The sequence below is a fragment of the Pipistrellus kuhlii genome, unplaced genomic scaffold (genome assembly GCF_014108245.1).
Source record: "Pipistrellus kuhlii isolate mPipKuh1 unplaced genomic scaffold, mPipKuh1.p scaffold_m20_p_2, whole genome shotgun sequence".
Taxonomy (NCBI): Eukaryota; Metazoa; Chordata; class Mammalia; order Chiroptera; family Vespertilionidae; genus Pipistrellus; species Pipistrellus kuhlii.
In genome coordinates this window covers 151696704-151717594 of record NW_023425515.1, presented here as the reverse complement: position 1 = coordinate 151717594, position 20891 = coordinate 151696704, and the positions used below count along the sequence as shown (strand labels likewise).

General features: G+C 43.2%; 1 protein-coding gene across 2 annotated transcripts in view; it reads left to right on the top strand.

Moving 5' to 3' along the window:
• Positions 1–15892, top strand: part of AK4 (adenylate kinase 4) — a 60989-nt gene extending 45097 nt beyond the window's left edge. For both annotated transcript variants that reach the window (XM_045584502.1, XM_036443856.2), the window contains exons 4-6: positions 10176–10348; positions 12614–12732; positions 14490–15892. In XM_045584502.1, coding sequence (XP_045440458.1) covers positions 10176–10348; positions 12614–12732; positions 14490–14604 — 407 coding nt within the window. In that variant the 3' untranslated portion in view covers positions 14605–15892. The remainder of the gene's footprint in view (positions 1–10175; positions 10349–12613; positions 12733–14489) is intronic.
• The last annotated feature ends 4999 nt before the right edge of the window (positions 15893–20891 follow it).

Below are 20891 nucleotides of genomic sequence, written 5' to 3'. Positions count from 1 at the left end.
AATCATAACGGTGTTTGCCTTGCTCCGGCTAACTTATTTCACGTAGCATAACACCCTCTAGGTCCATCAATGGTAAGACTTTGTTCTTAACGGAGGTAGGAAGGGGGCCTAATGTTGCGTGGCCTTTTCACAAGCTGCCCGTCTTAGGCGGATGCTGCCCTTCAGAATTGCCGTTTTGTTTTCATCGAGTGGAGGGAATGTGGCAGTGGACTCTGGCTCGGTGCCCTTCCTCTGGCGTGAATGCACTCCAAATTAGAAAAACAGAAGCGTCCTGGTTCTCTGTTTCCGTCCATCGCGACAGCTTGTTGCTGTGGCACCAGCTGCCCTTCTCTGGTGCTTGGTATGGGGCTGAGGGGAGCACTGGCCAGCACTTCTGGGAACTCAATGCCAGTTAGGAATGTAGTGACATCTTCCTGCACTTAGTGAATCTTTTTTTTGGGGTGATGGTGATGGTGGTGGTATCTAAAAATGCAACCTACTGTAGGAACCATAATTCCTGATAGAACATGCCAGATTTGGGGAGAAAGTTAACTGCATACAATTTTAGCTTTCAGTGCGGATTGGCTGTTTGATTAATCAGGACAGAGCAGCTTTTCTAGTCTAGGGATTTCCTAGCCTAGTACGGAACCATAAGGTCAGTTTTTCACACTCCTGGTGACAAATCAAGCGATGGAACAGTGTCATGTGTAGTTAATGGGAAGGGAAACAAGCTTTCTGTCTTTAAAATGTGATCTCTGTTTTACGGAGCCTATTGGTGTGGGTTTTTTTTGTTTTGTTTTTTTTGGCGTCCTCAACAATTATTAGACTATATGCTCTTAGAATAGGTTGTCTAAGGAAGCTGGAATATGCTAGTCATTTAGAAAGCACATCTTTTGAGGATTACTTTTAGTAAAAATAAAACCATACCAGACTTGGTTGCAGTTCTTTCTAAAAGGAAACATTATTAATGCTGCCACCTGTTGACAGAATTTGAGTGTGCATCTAGTCCACTGGGTCCGTAATCCTGCCCACCAGGAATACAATTTCAGGAATAAACACAGCCTCAGACCTCAAGGAGCTTCTGTTTTTTAATAGAGGCTACAGCAAGCACATTTAAAGAAGAATACACACCCTCAGCTGGAGCGGAAAACTCTCCTTGGGCTTACCAATGTAATCAAAGCCTGCCTACTCTAAATCACTTGAGAGATAATATCTTAAATACTTTTACACATGCATTGAAATACTTTCATGTTCAAAATGGCCATTCTGTTACAAGATTTGCACAGATCATGCTTCATTATAACACTATTGACCTGGTGCATAATTTGTGCACGTTGAAAGGAAATTAATTAGAAGGTGCCTGGTGGGATGGGACTGGGCAAGAAGGCTTGACATGCCCTGGAGTCAACCTTCCATGGTCCTTCCCCAGCGTCTGCGGAGTGGGTGGAGTCTCTCCAACTGGTGGGGTCCCTCAGCGTGGTCTTGGGGGATCTGGCCAAAATTGGCTCTCCAACATCTCCCGAGGGGTCCCAGAACGTGAGAGGGTACTCTGCAAAGTTTCTGTCATACCGGGTGTGCAGTAAACCAGATTTGGGGCCAACAGTGCCCCAGCAACAACATAAGCCATGGCTGAAGGTTTAATCACGTGGCCTTGGGAGGAATTGGGCTCCCTCCTCTCTGGTTTCAGGGTGCATCACCTGAGAACCATTGCTGCCAAGTCACTGCAGCTTGGCAACTCCTGCATTGAGCATCTGACCACTGGTGGTCAGTGTGTGTCATAGCGACAGGTTGGACAGTTGGACACTTAGTATATTAGCCTTTTATAAATATACTAGAGTAGGGGTGTCGAACTCAGTCAGAGAAGGGGCCAAAATCTAAAATCCAGCCTAAATCGCGGGCCGAATGGTTTACTGAACAGTCATAAACTGTCATTGTGATGGAAACGCAGCGGAGTGCAGTGATGACAGCGCGGTGCGGGCCACATTGCAAGGCCTGGCGGGACGGATTTGGCCCGCGGGCCTTGTGTTTGACACATGTGTACTAGAGGCTCAATGCATGAAATTCGTGCATGGAAGTATGTGTCCCTCAGGCCAGCTTATACCCTCTCCAGTCTGGGACCCCTCAAGGGCAGTTGGACATCCCTCTCATAATCCAGGACTGCTGGCTCCCAACTGCTTGCCTGCCTGCCTGCCTGATTTGCCCCTAACTGCTTCTGTCTGCCAGCTTGATCACCCCCTAACCACTCCCCTACCAACCTGATTGACACCTAACTGCTCTCCTGCTGGCCCAATTGCCCCTAACTTCTCTCCCCTGTCAGCCTGGTCCCCCCAAACTGCCCATCCCTGCAGGCCTTGTCACCCATAACTGCCCTCCCCTGCTGGCCATCTTGTGTCCACATGGGGCAGCCATTTTTGACCACATAGGGGCAGCCATCTTGTGTGTTGGAGTGATGGTCAATTTGCATATTACTCTTTATTATATACGTCTACTGTTTGCATATTACTCTTTTATTTGATACATCTACAATTTGCATATTACTCTTTTATTTGATACGTCTACTGTTTCCTTACAAATCCTAATATCCTAGCAATTCAAAGTACTAAGGAATTCCGTCTCAAAGCTGGAGTAGTTCTCTAGAAAAGAGCCTGGATCAGTGGATAGAAATTGTTAACTAAATGTATTTGAGAGCAAAATAATCATATCTCTTCCAAGTTAATATGACCATCTCATGTCCTGATGCAGGGACATTCTTGCTTGACAGATTCCCTCTAGTCTTGATACTGTGCTCTTCTGACATTTTCACTTTTCAAAATGTGGACAGATAATGATGGTTTAAAATGTGCTGGTCAGATTGTTCCTTATCTGACCTTTGTTCTTGGCAGCTAATCGATGTGAAAATTACACCTGTACTATCATAATTTGCTCAGCCCAATTTGAGACACTGGAGCTGCTGGGAGGCTGGAGCTGCCACATCTGCAGTTTCATACGGGGTGCCCTGAAGCCTTTGAGTTAGGATCTAAAGGCTGGAGAATCTCCTCAAAGTCTTGCAGACAAACAAACACTGCTATTCACTGCATGGAGCCTTTGCTAAATCAAGTGACAGAAAGCCTGACTCTAGACTGGTGACACTTCACCCCAAACTTTAGTGGGAGCCCCAGCCCATCCTCAGGGCCTTGATGACAACTCCAGAGATTAAGACACTACATCCACCTTGAAAATTATGCTGTTTGGGGCTAGTCACTTTCAAGTGTGCTTTCATCCCTGTGACACTAAATGTCTTTTTTGAATCCTCTTCCCATTAATGACTCTCCTTCTCCTTCTTCCTCCTGATTTTTGACTCTTTCACTGTCCCCTCTGGAACCCTCTTTCCTTATAGTTTTCTCCACGTGCTCCTTAGCTGTTTGCAGAAGGCTCCTTTTCTGCCTTAAAGGAAACCTGGTTTCCCCTTAGGTTGCGACTGTCTGTCTCTTCTGTTAAGATTCATTCTCCCACTGGAAGCTTCATGCTGCGGTGGTGGGAATTTTCTGTCTCCCTACTGCCTCTTTGGTCTCTGGCCACACTTTCTTTAGAGGTTAAGACCGTGGGCAGGAATAGGATAAACAAGTGACTGGTATTACTGAATCTGGAAAGAACTGGCCTCCAATTGGGACCTCCTTTCTTTGTTTTCCTCTCATGAAATGGTTTGTATCTGCTTAGAAGTGGTGTGAAGCTTAACCCACAAAATGGGGCCGATGAAAGAACTTACCACTACACTTCCACTATACTTGCCACTGAGAAGTTTGGTGTTTTTTTTTTATCAAACGGGGGAAATATTAGCTTGACCTGAATACTTTTAAAAATACCCATCCTGATCCTGTGCCTAGATGCAGCAATCTCGGAAGCCTGGGATGGAATGTGGACACCCATAACTTTTATGTTCTCCTTTAAATCTTCCCTACAATTTTTATGTGCTCCATCAGTTGGGAAGCCCTTGAAGTTGCGGAATGATTGATTTCTGTTGTTGGTACTTTGTAACCAGTGATTTTTCAACCCTTTTCATCTCATTGCACACATAAACTACTAAAATTCTGTGGCACACCAAAAAATATATATTTTTGCCAACCTGACAGGAAAAATTGGTATAATTTTGACTCATTCACACTAGATGGCTATTGTTGTGTTGAATATTGTTATATTTTTAGTTGACAAAGGGAAAAGAGGTCAGTGTCCATGACTAAGTGGTCAGGTGTTGCATATTGTAAAATGTCTTGGTGGCACACTGGCTGAAAATTGCTATTCTAAACTATTGAAATGGTTGCATTCCAATAATTTTAACTTTCCTTAGATTTTTGTATTTTCCATGGTTCTTTTAACTTGAACCTATTTTGAGGTTGGAAGGACATAAAAGCCACTGCCCTGTCAGAAGACCTCTAAGCCTCCAGAGTTAACTATTTTCTCTGTCCTTTGCAGTTCAGAATGTGAGTGCCCAGTAGGTAGGGGTTACCGAAAATACATTTCAAAGCTGTTCATTCTGAGTTCAGTTTATTTTGTATGTATGCGCATTTTCCAACCATTCCTCCAGAGGGCCCCCGACTTCAGAAACAGCTGGGAAGCTGAGCAAATTGGCTTGCAACCTCGTTAGACAAGAAACATTAGCCAGTAATAAGATTTGAGCTTTCATTTATTGGGACAACTCCTATTCTTTCCTACTCCTTTTTTCAGCTGTCAGCCTCTATCCGAAGGAGAGCAAACAATGTTTTCTTGTCAGGGTAGTGGCTTGTGATGCTAGAACACAGGACTATTGCGGCTGAGAAATCAGGCCTGTGGTAGCACGATCTTTAAAATTCTTTACTCAGACTTATCAGTATAAAAATGTTAAGTGTATACAACTTCAATATATAGAGATTTATGTGTAAATTATGTTCATACAATTTGATTATATACCTTACAAAATGTGTCTTCCAAACAGAAGCTTAAAAAGAATGAGGAAAAAAACACAATAGAAACTATTATTCTCCTTCTGTGCTCTAGTCAGGGCCACTGGAAGCTACTGCTTTACAAAATGGCCTTTTAAGAAAAGGATCTGAGAAAGGAACATTTAAAAAATATATATTTTTATTGATTTCAGAGAGGAAGGGAGAAGGAGAGAGATAGAAATATCAATGATGAGAGAAAATCATTGATTGTGCCTCCTGCACAGCCCCTTCTGGGGATTGAGTCCGCAACCCAAGCAAGTGCCCTTGACCGGAATTGAACCTGGGACCCTTCAGTCTGCAGGTCAATGCTCTTTTCACTGAGACAAACCAGCTAAGGCTGCAAAAACATTTTTAATACCAGCTGTCATCTTGAAGATTTGTGAAGAGTGGGTGATACAGAGAAAGGTGGGGTCTGGCAATCATTGAGAGAGTGCTTTCATGTGGAAGGCTCACTGCCTTCTCTTTATTGGGATTTCAGTGAAGAATGTACCAGTACCAGAAAGCTCATCTTCTAGGCCAGCATAGGGTGCAGTGTAGGGGGAGTGAGTCTAGACTAATAGACTAAACGAGTGGTCAGGAAACCATGGCTCGCGAGCCACATGCAGCTCTTTGGTCTCTTGAATATTCTAACGCCATTTCTTCAAAATAGACTCGCCCAGACTGAAAACCGACTTCTGCACGTAGGCCACGATGTTTCGATCACACTGTACGTGTGTGCCCGAACATGGTATTTTGTGGAAGAACCACACTCAAAGGGGGCCAAAGAGCCAAATGTGGCTTATGAGCCTCTGTTTGCCGACCACTGGACTAGACTAATAGACAGCATAGCACCAAGGCCTGCTCCCAAGGTTTTCTCTGTGGCATCCCCAATCCTGGATCTAGCGAGATGTTGGGGGAAGGAGTAGTTGAAAGGATCTGTTTGAGGGTGTGTGTGTGTAATATTGTAAAGGTATTTTCTGGGAAAGATAAAGGAGGCTTGGCTTTATCAAGACTCTTCTGAGTCTCTTTTCCCACCCTCCAGCATAGATTGAATTGAGCCCTGAGGGCCCATGTGGATCTAAATCATCTCCTTGATAACTCAGACAATCACATTGCTATCTTCCTGGTAGTTATTATATGTCTGGGGCCCAAGAACACAACCAGGTGCTATAAAGCCCCAATTATAAAACTCAGCTTGTTTTTAAACTTAATAATCAGAGAAGTTATTTAATAAATTGACATTTAAATCAGTCAAACCATTTCATTTCATATTAGAAATAATGTTATATATTGAGTTTACAGAGCTCAAAAGAGTAATATAATTTCATACGATTAAATTAGGGTTTTAAAATGAGTTAGACTGGTCAAATAATATGGTCCCTGAATGGAAAATTGGAAAAATGGAAAACCAGTGTTACATTCAAATGTTGGCCCACTGTGTGGCAGGCATTACTACCCAAGGCCAAGGTTTCCAAGGTGTACTTGATTTGGGCAAACACGAATTGACCTTCCACTTCCCTCAATGCCAGCTAGTCATAACTGGATCTAATAGAAATTATGTTGAGATTTTTAAAAACCTAAAAGTTAGCTATTCTTATTTTAAGAATTTTTTTTTTAACATTTTCATTAATTTCAGAGAGGAAGGGAGAGATAGAAACATCAATGATGAGCGAGAATCACTGATTGGCTGCCTCCTACACTCCCCACTTTAAAGAGCCCCACACTGGGGTCAAGCCTACATGTGCCCTGACAGGGAATTGAACCATGACTTCCTGGTTCATAGGTAGACACTCAACCACTGAGCCATGCCAGCCAGGCATAGTCAATAATTCTTTATTTTTTTCCCCCATTCTGAAAACACTATGTTCACAATTAGGGGGAAAAAAGTGTGGAAGAGTAGAAAGGAATCACACATATTTTGGTTGCAAAGGAAAGCCACCATGGACATAATTTTCCAGCATAATTTCCCAATGTGTGGGTGCCTTCATATGAGGGGGATGCTTAGCCAGAGGCAGTGTGACTGGGTGCTACCAGGTCAGAAACACAAGGTCTCTGTTGAATTTCTGTGTTGAAACCAGCCTGAATGCAAGCTGGGTCAGAAGAGGATAGCTATGAGGACATGAAAGCAGTTTCTTCTGATGCTATCTGTGAAGCTGGAACAACTGTTTTGCATAGGGGGAACACGTGTATACTTCGGGTCAGGCACATGAAAACCAGTGAACTGAGATGTTACCTGCAAGATAAGCCTTTTCCCACTTCTGTGTGAACTTGTTCTATCTTTCCTTGTCATGAGAATAGTGTTGGAACATACTGCATGTTTGGTTCTCTCTGTTGTTGTGTCTTTTTTTTGGGGAAGAGACGCAACTTAATTTATATCCCTTCTGTAATTCTAGTAAACACTATCAAAAGTTATATGCTAGTGCCATTGGATAGTTTACCTCATTGGAGAAATTAGAAAGGAAATCCCAAGGGAAATCCGGAACAAACTATCTATAGTGCAAGTTCAGTTTTATTTTCCCCCCAATTGATTGCAAAACAGTCCTTTGGTCAAATATAATAAAAACAAATGGCTAGAAGAATTAAAAATTCAACCCCTAACTGACTCTAGAATTGCTATGAAATTCCTGACTGCTTTTTTTTTTTGTTTCTGTACTTATTGTGACCCAGACTTGCCAATATTTGAATGTAGCAGCAGGGTAGTTGTCTTCAAATTTTCTACTCAGTAATCATACTTATTTGACTAGTCCAACTCATTTTAAAAGTCCTAATTTAATTCCATGAAATTATATTACTCTTTTGATCTCTGTGAACTACAACCTTATAATAAATATAAGCAAGTTTAACAGGGCATAAACTTTGGAAATATGGCCCTATACTAATTTGTCCATCTGTGCTGATTGTTTTAAGGAAGGTGTAGCAATGATCAAAAGTCCCTTATCTCAGGAAGTGATGTAGGGATAGAAAATAACACTAACAAATTATTTATAGTAATAAATAATAGAAAATAAAAAGAGTAATGAGATAGAAAATGGGAGGAGAATGGGGCTATTTTTAACAAATATATTTTTATTGATGTCAGAGAGGAAGGGAGAGGGAGAATGAGATAGTAACATCAGTGATGGGAGAGAATCATCGATCGGCTGCCTCCTTCACACCTCCCACTAGGGATTGAGCCCACAACCTGGGCATGTGCCCTTGACTGGAATCAAACCCAGGACCCTTCAGTCCTTAGGCCAAGGCTCTATCCACTGAGCCAAATTGGCCAGAGTGAGAATGGGGCTATTTTAAATTTACTATTCAAGAAGTCTCCCTGAGAGATATGCATATATGTCCCAAATGATAAGGAGTCAGATCTGCAGGAAGAACATTTTGGGAATACAGCAAGTGCAAAGGTCCTATGGCAGAGGTATTCTGTGGCACCTTCAATGACAGAAAAAGAGCTAATGAGGCCTGCAGAGAGCAATACCGAAAGTAAGCTGATGTGGCCGAAGGCAACTTTGGGCTTCCTGTCACTTGATAATAGGCAAATGAAGAATAAATTAGAGAAGGGTAGATAAGGAAAATGGTATCATAGGCAGCCTGAAAGTGAAATTGTGGGAACAGGTGAGCTGGATTGCAACTGGAAAACATGTAGAACCCAGGAAAGGCAGGAATTTCATCCATGACTTAAATAAAAAAGTCCTGCTATGTGGAGAGGAGGCAAGAAAGACTGTTTCTTTATGGGGAAGATGATTGATGTGGAGCCAGAGAGGGTTTTGGAGAGAGGGGGAGTCAATAAGGAAGGCTTGGAGGGCAGTACTGGAGTTTTCAGCAGCCGTTGGTACCTGAAGCTGGGGAGGATTTGATCACATTTAACCCATAAAGCACTCTGAAAAATCTTCACATTGATACCACTTTAGAATTTCAACACAGAACGTAAGACATTCATGATTGAACAACTGACTTCCTGCAGTAGGAAAAGGAGTTCTTTGAATAGCGAATGTTTCAGGGCCAGGAAGACCTTTCTTTACATTGCCATCTTGTTATTTCCATGGATGGAAAGGTGGAGATAGGCTGGTGTCCTTACCTGAGTGGTTTAAAAAGTTTATCTTCTGGATATTGCACTTCCTGTTATAATTTCCAATCAGCTTTCCATCCTCCTAACTCTCCTAAAATGTTGTAAAGGTCATTAAAAAAAAACCAAACAAACCTGATATTAGATACAGAAAGATTTCAGGAGCAGACAGCCTGAAGTGATTCTTCTTAGAAAAAAAATATACCACTGTGTAGTCCAAATTCACCCAGCCAAACTTGGAGTAACATTTAGTGTAGGTTAATCCCTGGGGGTAGAGGTAGGGGTGGGGGAGAGAACATAATTTGGAGTTACACACACTTTTTAAAAAAAAATATATTTTATTGATTTTGTACAGAGAGGAAGCGAGAGAGATAGAGAGTTAGAAACATCGATGAAAAACTGCCTCTTGCACACCCCCTACTGGGGATATGCCCGCAACCAAGGTACATGCCCTTGACCGGAATCAAACCCGGGACCCTTCAGTCCCCAAGCCGACGCTCTACATTGAGCCAAACCGGTCCCGGCCACACACACTTTTATGGAATAATATGCAGTGGGTCCTTGGGTTACGTCGGAGATCCGTTACTGTGGTGACATAATGCGATTTTCACCGTAAGTCAGAACCTACCTATATGAGCCCCTACATCACTCACATGGCGCACCTACACAGCAGTAATGAAGTGAAATAGTAAAAAAATTTAAAAGAAAGATAACAATTTCTGACCTTGTGGTAAATAAATAATAAAAAACATAAAGCACATATACATACATCGAAATGACAGAACTTTTTTTTTTTTTTAATAAATAAATGGGAGATGGGCCATGTAACCACAAAATGACATAGGTCGAGTCCGACGTAACCAGAGGACTACCTGTACTTAAACGTTTAGAGCTAAGAAGGCGCAAACACCGCTTTGACCCTTCACTTCTTTAGCGGAAGAGGAGCTGGGGGTGATGTAACTTGTCCAAGTCACACAGGTAGTTAAGAGCAAAGCTGGAACTGGAGCTGGGATTTGTCTAGTGACTTTTAGTTCATTGCACTTTCTACTTTTATCATGTGGCTCCTTAGCCCTGAGGACTCCAAAAGCTGGACCCACTTTGGAAAGTAGCCTTTTTTCTTCTCATTAATTTTGGGGGTGGGTTATATTTCAATGACTAATTGGAATTGAGAAATGTCTTGTGTTTGTTGTGTTTTGTTTGGCATTTAGGTTTTCCCATGACATTAGTTCAGGCTGAAGCCCTAGACAGAATCTGTGACCTGGACCTCGTGATCACTCTGAACATTCCATTTGAAACACTCAGAGATCGTCTCAGCCGACGTTGGATTCACCCTCCTAGCGGGAGGGTGTATAACCTGGACTTCAACCCACCTCTCGTGCACGTAAGAATATACAAAGTGCTCTCACAAACTAACAGGACAGAACCAAGACATTTTAGTTTTGAGAAGTGGATAAAGATAGGAAGGGACTATTGAAAAATGAGCAAATATACACAGCCAACCAATATTTAAGAGGCTTATTTACTAGTAGTTAAGGAATATAAATTAAAGTTTATAACATCAATTGCTGAATGGAATTTTAGAAAATTAAAACATTAAGGATGCCTTGCTAGCTAGAAGTTCAATAAAGTTCCAGTGAGTCTTGCTCATTTGGGCTGCGCACTAGTCTCCATTAAAAAAAAAAATGATATTCTTTTTAAAAAAATATATATTATTGATTTCAGAAAGGAAGGGAGAGAGATAGAAATATCAATGATGAGAGAGAATCATTGATTGGCTGCCTCCTACATATCCCCTATTGGGGGGATCGGGCCCGCAACCCGGGCATGTGCCCTTGGCCGGAATTGAACCTGAGACTCCAGTCTGCAGGCCAATGCTCTTATCCACTGAGCCAAACTGGCTAGGGCCTAGTCTCCTTTTTAAGTCTTCTTTTTAAATGTCAGTAGCTCTGGAATTTCTTTATCAGATTTCTTTCTCTTTTCCATCCCAAGAAGCTGCCAGCAGGGGAAAACACTGGGTGGGGAAGAACGTTCTGAAACGCATTGACGTTTAGCACAGATGCTTCGCATTTTGGCTCTGCCTAGATCTGCTTTTGCAAAGATTCTCATAAAATTTGAGAAGATTTAACACTTTCCAAAGACTGGGTTTCCCAAAAAGAATGCCTGCAGTTACATTGCCGCTTCCAAAGACGGCAGTAAAAGTGCTTGTCTGGGCCAACTCGACCAGCCCCTGGGGTCTGGGAGCTCCCCCAGAAGAACAATGCTGCTGCCCTAGATCCTCCTGCTCTTTCCAGAAGCAGCTGTATTTGCGGGTGCTCTGAAGACCTGGAAATGACTTCTGAACTTTGCAGCCAAACGTATGAAAAAAGAGGGGGATATAGGTGATGTGTAGCCTCTCCCCTCCCCATCGCTCGCCTGTTGTGTCAGGGTAGCAGCAGAGGAACACACACGTGGCTCACCAATAAGTCATCAGTGTAAACCCTACTTCATAAGAGCTGACATTAAATCTTCATGTACCAAGACCCTGAGCTGTAATGGAATTGTAGCGAGTCTCAAATTTATAGCCAGTTTCTGATTATCCAGTTGAGTTGCCTGAGCACTTTGGTTCTGCTCTAGCCTGCCTTTTGACAGATTTATTTCTTTCGACTATCTCCCCTGGTGCAAAATGGCCATGGACTTGGGAGGCAAAATTCTGATCTGTCCAATTTGCTATTTCTATGTAGGATTCCTAAGGAGGTTAAAATACATTAAAAAATCAGGGTTTTTTTTTTTTTTTTATTGTCATTTTTCAGTTCTCAGAATGTTTGTTCCTGATTATCATGAGTGTATGATTCATGCCTATTTTAATTTACATTTAGTAAGAAAATTCTTTTTTTAATCCTCTCCCAAAAATATTTTCCCCATTGATTTCTAGACAAAATGGAAGGAAGGGAAGGGGAGAGAAACATCAATGATGAGAGAGAGGCACATTGATCTGCCATTCCTCCACATACATTCCGACTGGGCCTGGGATTGAACCTGCAACCTAGGCAGGTTCCCTTGACTGGTAATCCAACCTATGGCCCTCTGGTCTCCGAGCTGATGGCTTAACCACTGAGCCAAATCGGCCAGGGCTAACTTACCTTAAGATAAACCATTATCTGATTTAGTAAAATAACCTGTGTGAGAGTGCTCTTAGAAAAGCTACATGATAGAATTTGAAAGTTAGCTGAGACAGGACTGAAAAGATCTTCTTGGTTAGCGCTTTCTCTGAGTAAATGAATTGTTTCCTTGAAACAGTTCATTTTCTATATTAAGAACTCAGGCTTTAGAGAGCATCTCCATTTTGTTGAAAGGTTGCTTGTTGGCAGAAGGAGGCTGCATGGAAATTTAAACTGAATTGATGGTATCATTTATCAACAGCACAGGAACCTGTTTGGAAAGATCTGAGAAGTTAATAAAGATTTAATGTCAGCTCTCATGAAGTAGGGTTTACATGCTGCTAAGAGTGCCATTTCTTTTCAAGTGCCTTCCCTGTTACCATTGGTGCCCAGGTATAACCATTATGTGGTGGGAATCAAAGGTGAAGACATGGTTTTCACAGGAAAGTGTTTTACTATGGAATGGCCTGACCGATGCCCATATTAACTGGTTTCTCTGGCATTTGTAGGGGGTTGATGATGTCACCGGTGAACGGCTGGTCCAGCAGGAGGACGATAAGCCGGAAGCAGTCAATGTCAGGCTAAGACAATACAAAGAGGTGGCCAAGCCTGTGGTTAATCTATACAAGTGAGTGCGCTTCAGTGTTTTTGTGGTAGTTGGCCAATTAGAGAGGTCTGGAGCCTTGTGGGAAGGGCCTTGGGTAGAAGTGGGGGGATGTTTCTTTCAGCGAAATAAGCCCTAAAAGCCTAGCACAGTGGTAGGCAAACTGCTGCTCTTGAGCCACATGTGGCTCTTTGGCCCCTTGAGTGTGGCTCTTCCACAAAACACCACAGCCTGGGCCAATCTATTTTGAAGAAGTGGCATTAGAAGAAGTTTAAGTTTAAAAAATTTGGCTCTTCATTGGCTTAAGGACTGGAAGGTCCCAGGTTCGATTCTGGCCAAGGGCATGTATCTTGGTTGCGGGCACATCCCCAGTAGGGGGGCATGCAGGAGGCAGTTGATTGATGTTTCTCTCTCATTGATGTTTCTAACTCTCTATCCCTCTCTCTTCCTCTCTGTAAAAAATCAATAAAATACATATTTAAAAAAAATTTGGCTCTCAAAAGAAATTTCAACCATTGTACTGTTGATATTTGGCTCTGTTGACTAATTAGTTTGCCGACCACTGGCCTAGCACATTCCCAGGATGAAATGCTGGAGTTGTTTGTGGGAGACAATGTCCAGTACAGGCTCTGACACCTGATCATCCCTGTCCAGTTGGAAATTGCATCTAGACTTAATGTCAAAATGTAAAGCATTATTTCAGCCATTTAAAAAGGAAAATGAAAATGCCACACACAAATATCTTATTCGGATATAAGATTAGAAGGGACTTTTTAAAAATATATTTTATTGATTTTTTTTTTTTTTAGAGAGGAAGAGAGAGGGATAGAAAGTCAGAAACATCGATGAGAGAGAATCATTGATCAGCTGCCTCTTGCACACCCCCTACTGGGGATGTGCCTGCAACCAAGGTACATGCCCTTGACTGGAATCGAACTGGGACCTTTCAGTCCGCAGGCCGACGCTCTATCCACTGAGCCAAACCGGTCTCGGCTAGAAGGGACTTTTGGCCTAGATGTGTCTGGAAGGAGTTTTACAAAGAAAAGCTAAAACTATAAGTTGTGGATTACAAATTCAAATGGGTAAAGGGGCCAGGCAGGTCCTGGAAATGAATGTCAACAGAGAGGGTGGTGGGGGGGTGGGGGAGGTAGGAGTGGGGGTATGCAGGGTCAGTTGAGTGACAGTTGAACTGTGTGGCTTCTATGCAGTTCCAGTCAATTATCACCACAGGGATCCCCCAGGCTCCGTGTGACCAGTGATTCCTGTTTTCCAAGAGAAGCAGACATCTGGCTCTTGGGTGGGAAAATTCCCGGTTTTTATATTAGCAACAATGAAACCCGTCTGCGGATCTGCATTCTGAACAGCAGTGGACAGCTTGTGCTGTGATCCATTTCTGGCCTTGTAGCCTCCAAACAACTTAGCCATCCTTTAGGTCAGAGGTTCCTGATCAGATTACTGTGACTCCTTCCATATTTTACCATCATGGCGGTAATTTGGGTTTTAGAGTACCAAATTTTGTCCGTGGTTCCCTTTTGAGAAATGTGTCGTGAGGCAGACTTAGGATTGTCCCCAAAGAGTAATGCTCTTCGATATGTTTTAAAGGGGAGGAGAACAGGGGGCACTGTGGCCAGCATGCCAGAATTGTGAAAGCTATGGCCTTGGTTAGACCCCACAGTGGGGGGTACTGATCACACGGGAAGGGGTCATTTGGGCACTTTGCAGCGTGGGATAGAGACTGTACAATGGTGCTGGCATTGTACCTACTGGGCTTTGTTTTTCAGGTCCCGAGGAGTGCTCCACCAGTTTTCTGGAACGGACACTGACAAAATCTGGCCCTGTGTTTACACGGTTTTCTCGAACAAGATCACACCCATTCAGTCCAGAGAAGCATGCTGAGCCTGGCCAGGGGAAGAACTCGGAAGATGTGATTTCTCCCCACAGGTGTTTCTGTTGTATGTGTAGTGTGGTCCCCAGTAGAAGCCAGCTGACATAGCTTGCAGTATCTTTTCTAGTTTAAAGGATGAACTGATGTGAAGACTGACGAGTGAAAGGAGGCCACGGAGAGGCTGTCCTCTGCCCTTTGGGAAGAAGGGTCGCCTGCACACGTTGAAGATGCCTCTGCACCCGCCCAGCAAGCCCTTCGCAAGGAAACAAGGACAGGCTGGATTTCAAATGCTGTATAACCCAAGCTCTAGCTGATTTCTGACCTTCATGTTGCCATAGTGGCAGCCTTTTTACATGTGGTGGTGGTGGTCTCTTGGTTCTCCCCCACCCCCTAATGGCTGTTGAACCATAGCACCAGTGGCCTGAGAATGGCCAGAGCTGTAGGCCAGGCTTTGTCCACGTTCGCTGGTAGATCCTCCCCTGGAGACAAGGAGGTTGAAGCCAACTGCTCGCAGTGGTCGCTTCTCTGACTTTGAGTGACTGTACCCACAACTCATTTTATTTTTTATTTTTTGGTTAAGAGAGGCATCTCCTTTGCATCCATGCTCCCTAGAAGCTCTGCTCTTCAGACATCCTGGAATGAAAGGATTTGGCTCCTGCTATTTTTATTAGATGGTTGCCTCCCCTCCCTTTCTCCCTTCAGATACTTACTGCTTTTAGCCCGCCGAGATTCCTTTGTAAGAGCGGAGAGCAAGGGGATGATGTCAGATCACCTGATGCACCAGAACTGAGCTCTTTGAGGGTCTACTTTACACTGCTGATCTGACTCGCATGGGAGGGCACTGTTCCTTTTTTGGCGGGGGGGAAGGAAGGGGGTGATAGTCCTTATAAATCCTCAAAGTAAGAAATACTCATCTACATAAATGTTAAAAGATCATATCTATGTACTAGATGTAATTAAGACCATAGGGAGTTACTGGACTAAAAGAATTGTTTACTTTTTATTCAAGATTTAAGAAAAAAAGTATTTTGAAAATGCTGCTAAATGTTGACGCCGACCGTGTTTTTCTCCCGTGAGTGAGGTGTTGGCGAAGGGAGTGGAGCCTGTGGGGTTGCCGGAGCACGTTGCACTAGCTGTGCCTAGACTAAGGACGACAGCTTTACAATGACGAGAAGACAAAATCTTAATTTTTTTTCTATTCCAAAGATTCTATAGGGTGGCCATAAAGTCTAAAAAGACAGACAACACTATTTTGTCATTCGCTGTAATATAACATCAATAAATCACTTGTTAATGCTTTGCTTGGTTTTCAGACTTGGTGGCCACCTTGTATAATTCTTGCTCTCCTCTGGGAAGAATAATGAAGTTTATTCCTGTTGCCTTAAAAAAATATATCCCTCTTCATGCATTGTGATTTTCCCCATCAAGGGTCCTTTACCGTTCATGGGAGGGCCTTCAGTGGACTTAGCGCCTTTGGCCTCTTTGGGAAAGGGAAGGAAATGACCTGATCCCTGATTCCATCTTTCTTCATCCTTCACTCCCATCTCCCTTCCAGGAAATAACAACTACAGCCTGTGACACTGTGTCCCACGGTGTTGCTGTTTCTGAGACTGCCCACCAACCAGGCTGGCCTTTTGCTAGGTGAGACCAAAAAAAGTCACACACCTTTTCCATGGTCTTTGGAAGACGATGCTTGTTTCATGCTCAGTGGTCTCAAAAAAATACATATTTCTGGTTTTCTTCAACACTCCTTCAATCATTTTGTAAAAAAAAAATTTGAAAATTTGAAAATATTTTGTGAAAAGTAAAATCCAAGGGACAGCTTTTCTTTTTTAAAAATAACTTTTAAAAATATTTTATTGATTTTTTACAGAGAGGAAGGGAGAGGAATAAAGAGTTAGAAACATAGATGAGAGCGAATCATCGATAACTGCCTCTTGCACACCCCCTATTGGAGATGTGCCCACAACCAAGGTACATGCCCTTGACTGGAATTGAACCCGGGACCTTTCAGTCCGCAGGTCGACGCTCTATCCATTGAGCCAAACCAGTTTTGGCAAGGAACGGCTTTTCTTAGTTTCTATTCTAAGGAGCCCCCAACACAGCTCCTTTACCGTTACGCAGAAATTGTTTGGATAGTCTGAGATTCCTCCCTTTTCTCACATGCTGGTTCTAACCAGCTCTCAATTCACTTTCTCTCCATTATCCTGACAGAGTCCCACTTGTTTAGAACTTGACCGTTGCTATGTTTAATACCCATTAACTTTAATGCAAGCATTAAATAGGTACCACTTATCAAAGGCCTACCGACTGACGTGCAGTTTCAGGGCCTTTAGTTGGGACAGAGATAGGTTTACAGCTGTTCATGGAAAATAACACAATAATAAAAAATGCAGGATCAAACTTTCATGCCCTCACAACTGTGACCCACACTGCAGTTCATCTTTCCAGCATCCTAGGAGATAGGCACAATCCCACATTTATAAGAGAAGGCAAGGTCAGAGAGGTGAGGGGTGTGGCCCAGGCCCCTGCTGCCAATAAACTGTAGCCAGGACTCAAGCTCAGGTTTTCCTGACTCTGCAGCCGGAGTTTGCTCCTGGATGTCAGCCATCTGTTTTCTGAGAGAGCTTGCTTGTTTTTTTTCTTTTATTTAAGAGTGGCCTCACATAAGAAATAGTCCCCTAAGTGACATTCCACATGGTACTGTTCTTAGTTTTCCCTTTGCTTACGCAAAGGAAGCTGCTAGAGGAAAGTCTGAGCCTTGATACTCCTCAGAAACGATTCATTTATAAACAAAATAAAAGGCTGTTACTGTAGGCTGGCTTGAGTCCTGGCTAATCTATGGAGAAGGGAAGCTTGTGTCCCTCACCAACTCTTCTGTGTCCATGATTTTGTGTCTTTAAAGGGACCATTACCCTTTAGCTACCCTCATTCATGTTGCTTGTTGCTCACAGGTAGGTCAGGGCTCTTGGGAGCCTCACTTCTTTCCTGAGATTAAAACAAAGCACTTGCTGTGACCCCAGACAAGGCCCTGATAAACTGGTCCTCCCTAAAGTGCTGGCAGGTGAACCAATGGTGAGTGTGCACCTAACAGGGTGACCCTGGCTTGACACCGTTGCTCTCTATTACATCACCAGGATTCTGAGTGCCAAATCCATACAGTTGCCTGCCATCTGATGTGGTGGGGCTGCTTACCATACACAGTTCTGGCCAATCGGGAGACTGGCTTCCTGTCCTCTCCACCTTCCCCAGGTCATTCCCTGTCCCCTCCAGGAGCCATGCTCAGATGTGTCCCCTTCCTTCTTTCCCCTCCTGTCCCCCTCCCCCTCCCCCCAACCCTCAGGGAAGAGAGGAAAGAAGAGCAATGAGTGAGAGAGGTGCTGCTGTAGCTTTTCTGCCACTCGAAATGTTGAGGCAATAATATTGGAAAGATTTTAGTTTACTGGAACCTACGTTCAGTATTTGACTGTAGCAGTTTGTCCAAACAATTCACTGGCATGCTGGGGGTATTTATAAGCATCACCAATTTCCAAGTGTTAAGGTATAGGCATTCTTAGCAGTTGCTGGTCATTGCTATTTCATGCTAGGCGCATTTCATGCATTGTCTAATGAAATCCTTAACAGTTACCCTAAATGATATTTCAATTATCTTGCCTCCTTGTATTTAAGAACGGAAATAATTCTGTTTACGTGAACTCTTTTCATGGACCTATAGGGATTAATCAGGCAATGAAAAGGGCCTTTTAGGTACCTTTCTTTAATGTGGGCTCTCCTTTCTCATTAGTAGGGAAAGCAACGTTATTTGCTCCCGCCTGGAACCTTTGTTTTTGGCCCTCTGGTGCTGAGACAGGAAATGGGCCCTCACGGGGTCCCAGTGGTAGTTGCACACTGTATACGTGGAGGGCACGTGTCTCATCTGTACTCTGCCTGTGTTACAGCATCTCGGGCGGCATCCGTACCTACCTGATGAATTTTGCTCATCACCTTTAACAGACAGCAGTTACATTTTCTTGCTGCAGTTAATTTTGCCGGAGAGGCCATTCATAAGGCAGATGATGTTCATCTCTTCCACTTCATTTTTAGTAGCTTCCTTGTGTCTGTTTGGTATCTTAAAAGAAGAATGTGGTCTTGTCATAAGTTGCCATCCCTCTCCACATATAACGGGCCCAGTCTGGTTTCCAGGGAGAAGTGTGCATGACTCAGATGTCAGGAACCCAGGAGGCCATATTTCAGCTGTGAAGAAATATCTGCTTCCTGCACCTGTTGAGGTACATTATAATTACAATTGTTTATAAGTGCCATATCTTATCTTTCTTTCAGCAAATTGCACAGTTCTTGCCAAAATAAATGCCATTATCTAAGTGGTGTGTGTGTGAGAGAGACAGATGGTAAAACATTTCCAAAAAGGAGAAAGCTCTGCTATGGCATTGATATTCCTTCCTTCCTTAGTGATAATTAGGCTATCCCAAGAAGTTCCGTATCTTTGAAATAAAATGATTCTCCCTGGGGTTGATTTTTTGCCTAACTCCATTCCATTAAAATTTCTTTCTTTATTTTGAAGCTTTGGATATGCAGGCAGAAATGTACCCAATAGAAACAAACTGAATTGTGTTTAATTTATAGAAAAGGGAAGAAAAACAAAAAGTCAGTCTTTATGTCAGCTCCAAGGCATCAAGGGTCAGATGGCCTTTCTAGTTTTATGAGAATTTGTACTACTGATTTTTATATAGTCTTGTTTTTTTTAGATGAACAGATCTCGGGGGGAAATTGAGTTCCAATGGCATTTCACTGTGATCCCTCTCAAGCTCAAATCAGTTCTCCAACCCAAGGACAACTTGTCTCTGGTTTGCTGCCCTGTGAACCCTCAGCTCGCTTTCCCAGAAGTCACGTGTTTACGATGAGTCAGTGCTTTCCCGCAGGGAGAGCTCTATGTGCTTAATGCAGACTATAGAAACCTAACCTGTAAACGTTCTAACTGTTCATTGTATTATTATTTTTACTTTCTTGCTTGAAGCTTATTCATACTTTTTGATTTGATAGAAATAAAGTTGTTTTCTGCTTATAACTAGTGAGTTCATTTAACATTTGGATAGCTTTTTACACTTGACCATCTACATCTTCACACAGATATCCTCATCCGTGCCACTGCAAGCACTCCATTATCCTCCAGCTTACCGATTGGGAAAATCGAGAACACGGTGTTGCCTGGATAAGTTGGTGGCAGGGCAAGAGTCTGAACCCGAGAGTCAGGATCCCCAGTCTCATTTTCTTTCCTGCTGCGCCATGTTGCCTCATTTTGTGTACCCTCTAGCACCTTGTTTGTCCAGCACTTTATTTTTCACATGTTCATGGACATGAAAACCTTATTTGTGAAACAACTGGATCATGGGAGCAGGTCACATCATCACATCCTACACAGATTCTATGCTATAGATTAGGAGACTGGATCAAAGTATGTGACTCTTAGGTTACAGCGTTTGGGGCTACCAGCAAAAGAAACCTCAGCATGCCCATCTGGTGGGGTTGGTTGGCGCTGGGGAGGAAATAGAGCCTCCACCGGAGGAACCCCCTACAATAGGGAGGGAGCAAAGCACTGGCTTCTCCCAGCCTCACACTCCCTTTTCTCCCGTGGGTGCAGAAGCAGCTGACAGAAGCCTGAAAACGTGTTCTACAGGTTTCCACGCCCCTGGAAAGTTGAACTGGATATGATGGCAACGTGGTGAATTGTATTAAAGTTCAAGCCCTTTTTGTTGTTGTTAATCCTCTCCCGAGGATACTTTTTCATTGATTTTTAGAGGGAGTGGAAGGGTGGGGAAGAGACCAAGAAACATCCATGTGAGAGAGACACATGGATTAGCTGCCTTCCCCATGCTCCCCAACTAGGGCAGGGATTGAGCCTGCAACCAAGGTACCTCTCCTTGATTGGAATCAACCCCAGGATCCTTCAGTCCGAATGCTGATGCTCTATCCACTTAGCCAAATCTCTGGGGCACGCCATTCGTATTTTAAGAGGATTTTTTATCTTTGCCCCATTGGCTTCTTGCTGGTGCATATGATTTGCTTTAGCCAATGGAATGTGAGAAGAAGTGAAGTGTGTCACTTTGAAGCAAAAGCCTAGGAGTTTTAAGAGCCATAATGTGGACACAAATCTCATTCTGCAATGAGCCTGGCAGGCTCATGGGGCTTTTCTTTCAACTCGGATCTTAAAGTGAAGACATGGAGTCTGGGATGCAGCCGATCCACAATGCAAAAATAAACCTTTGCTTTTATAAGCCACTGAGATTTGGTACCACAGCAT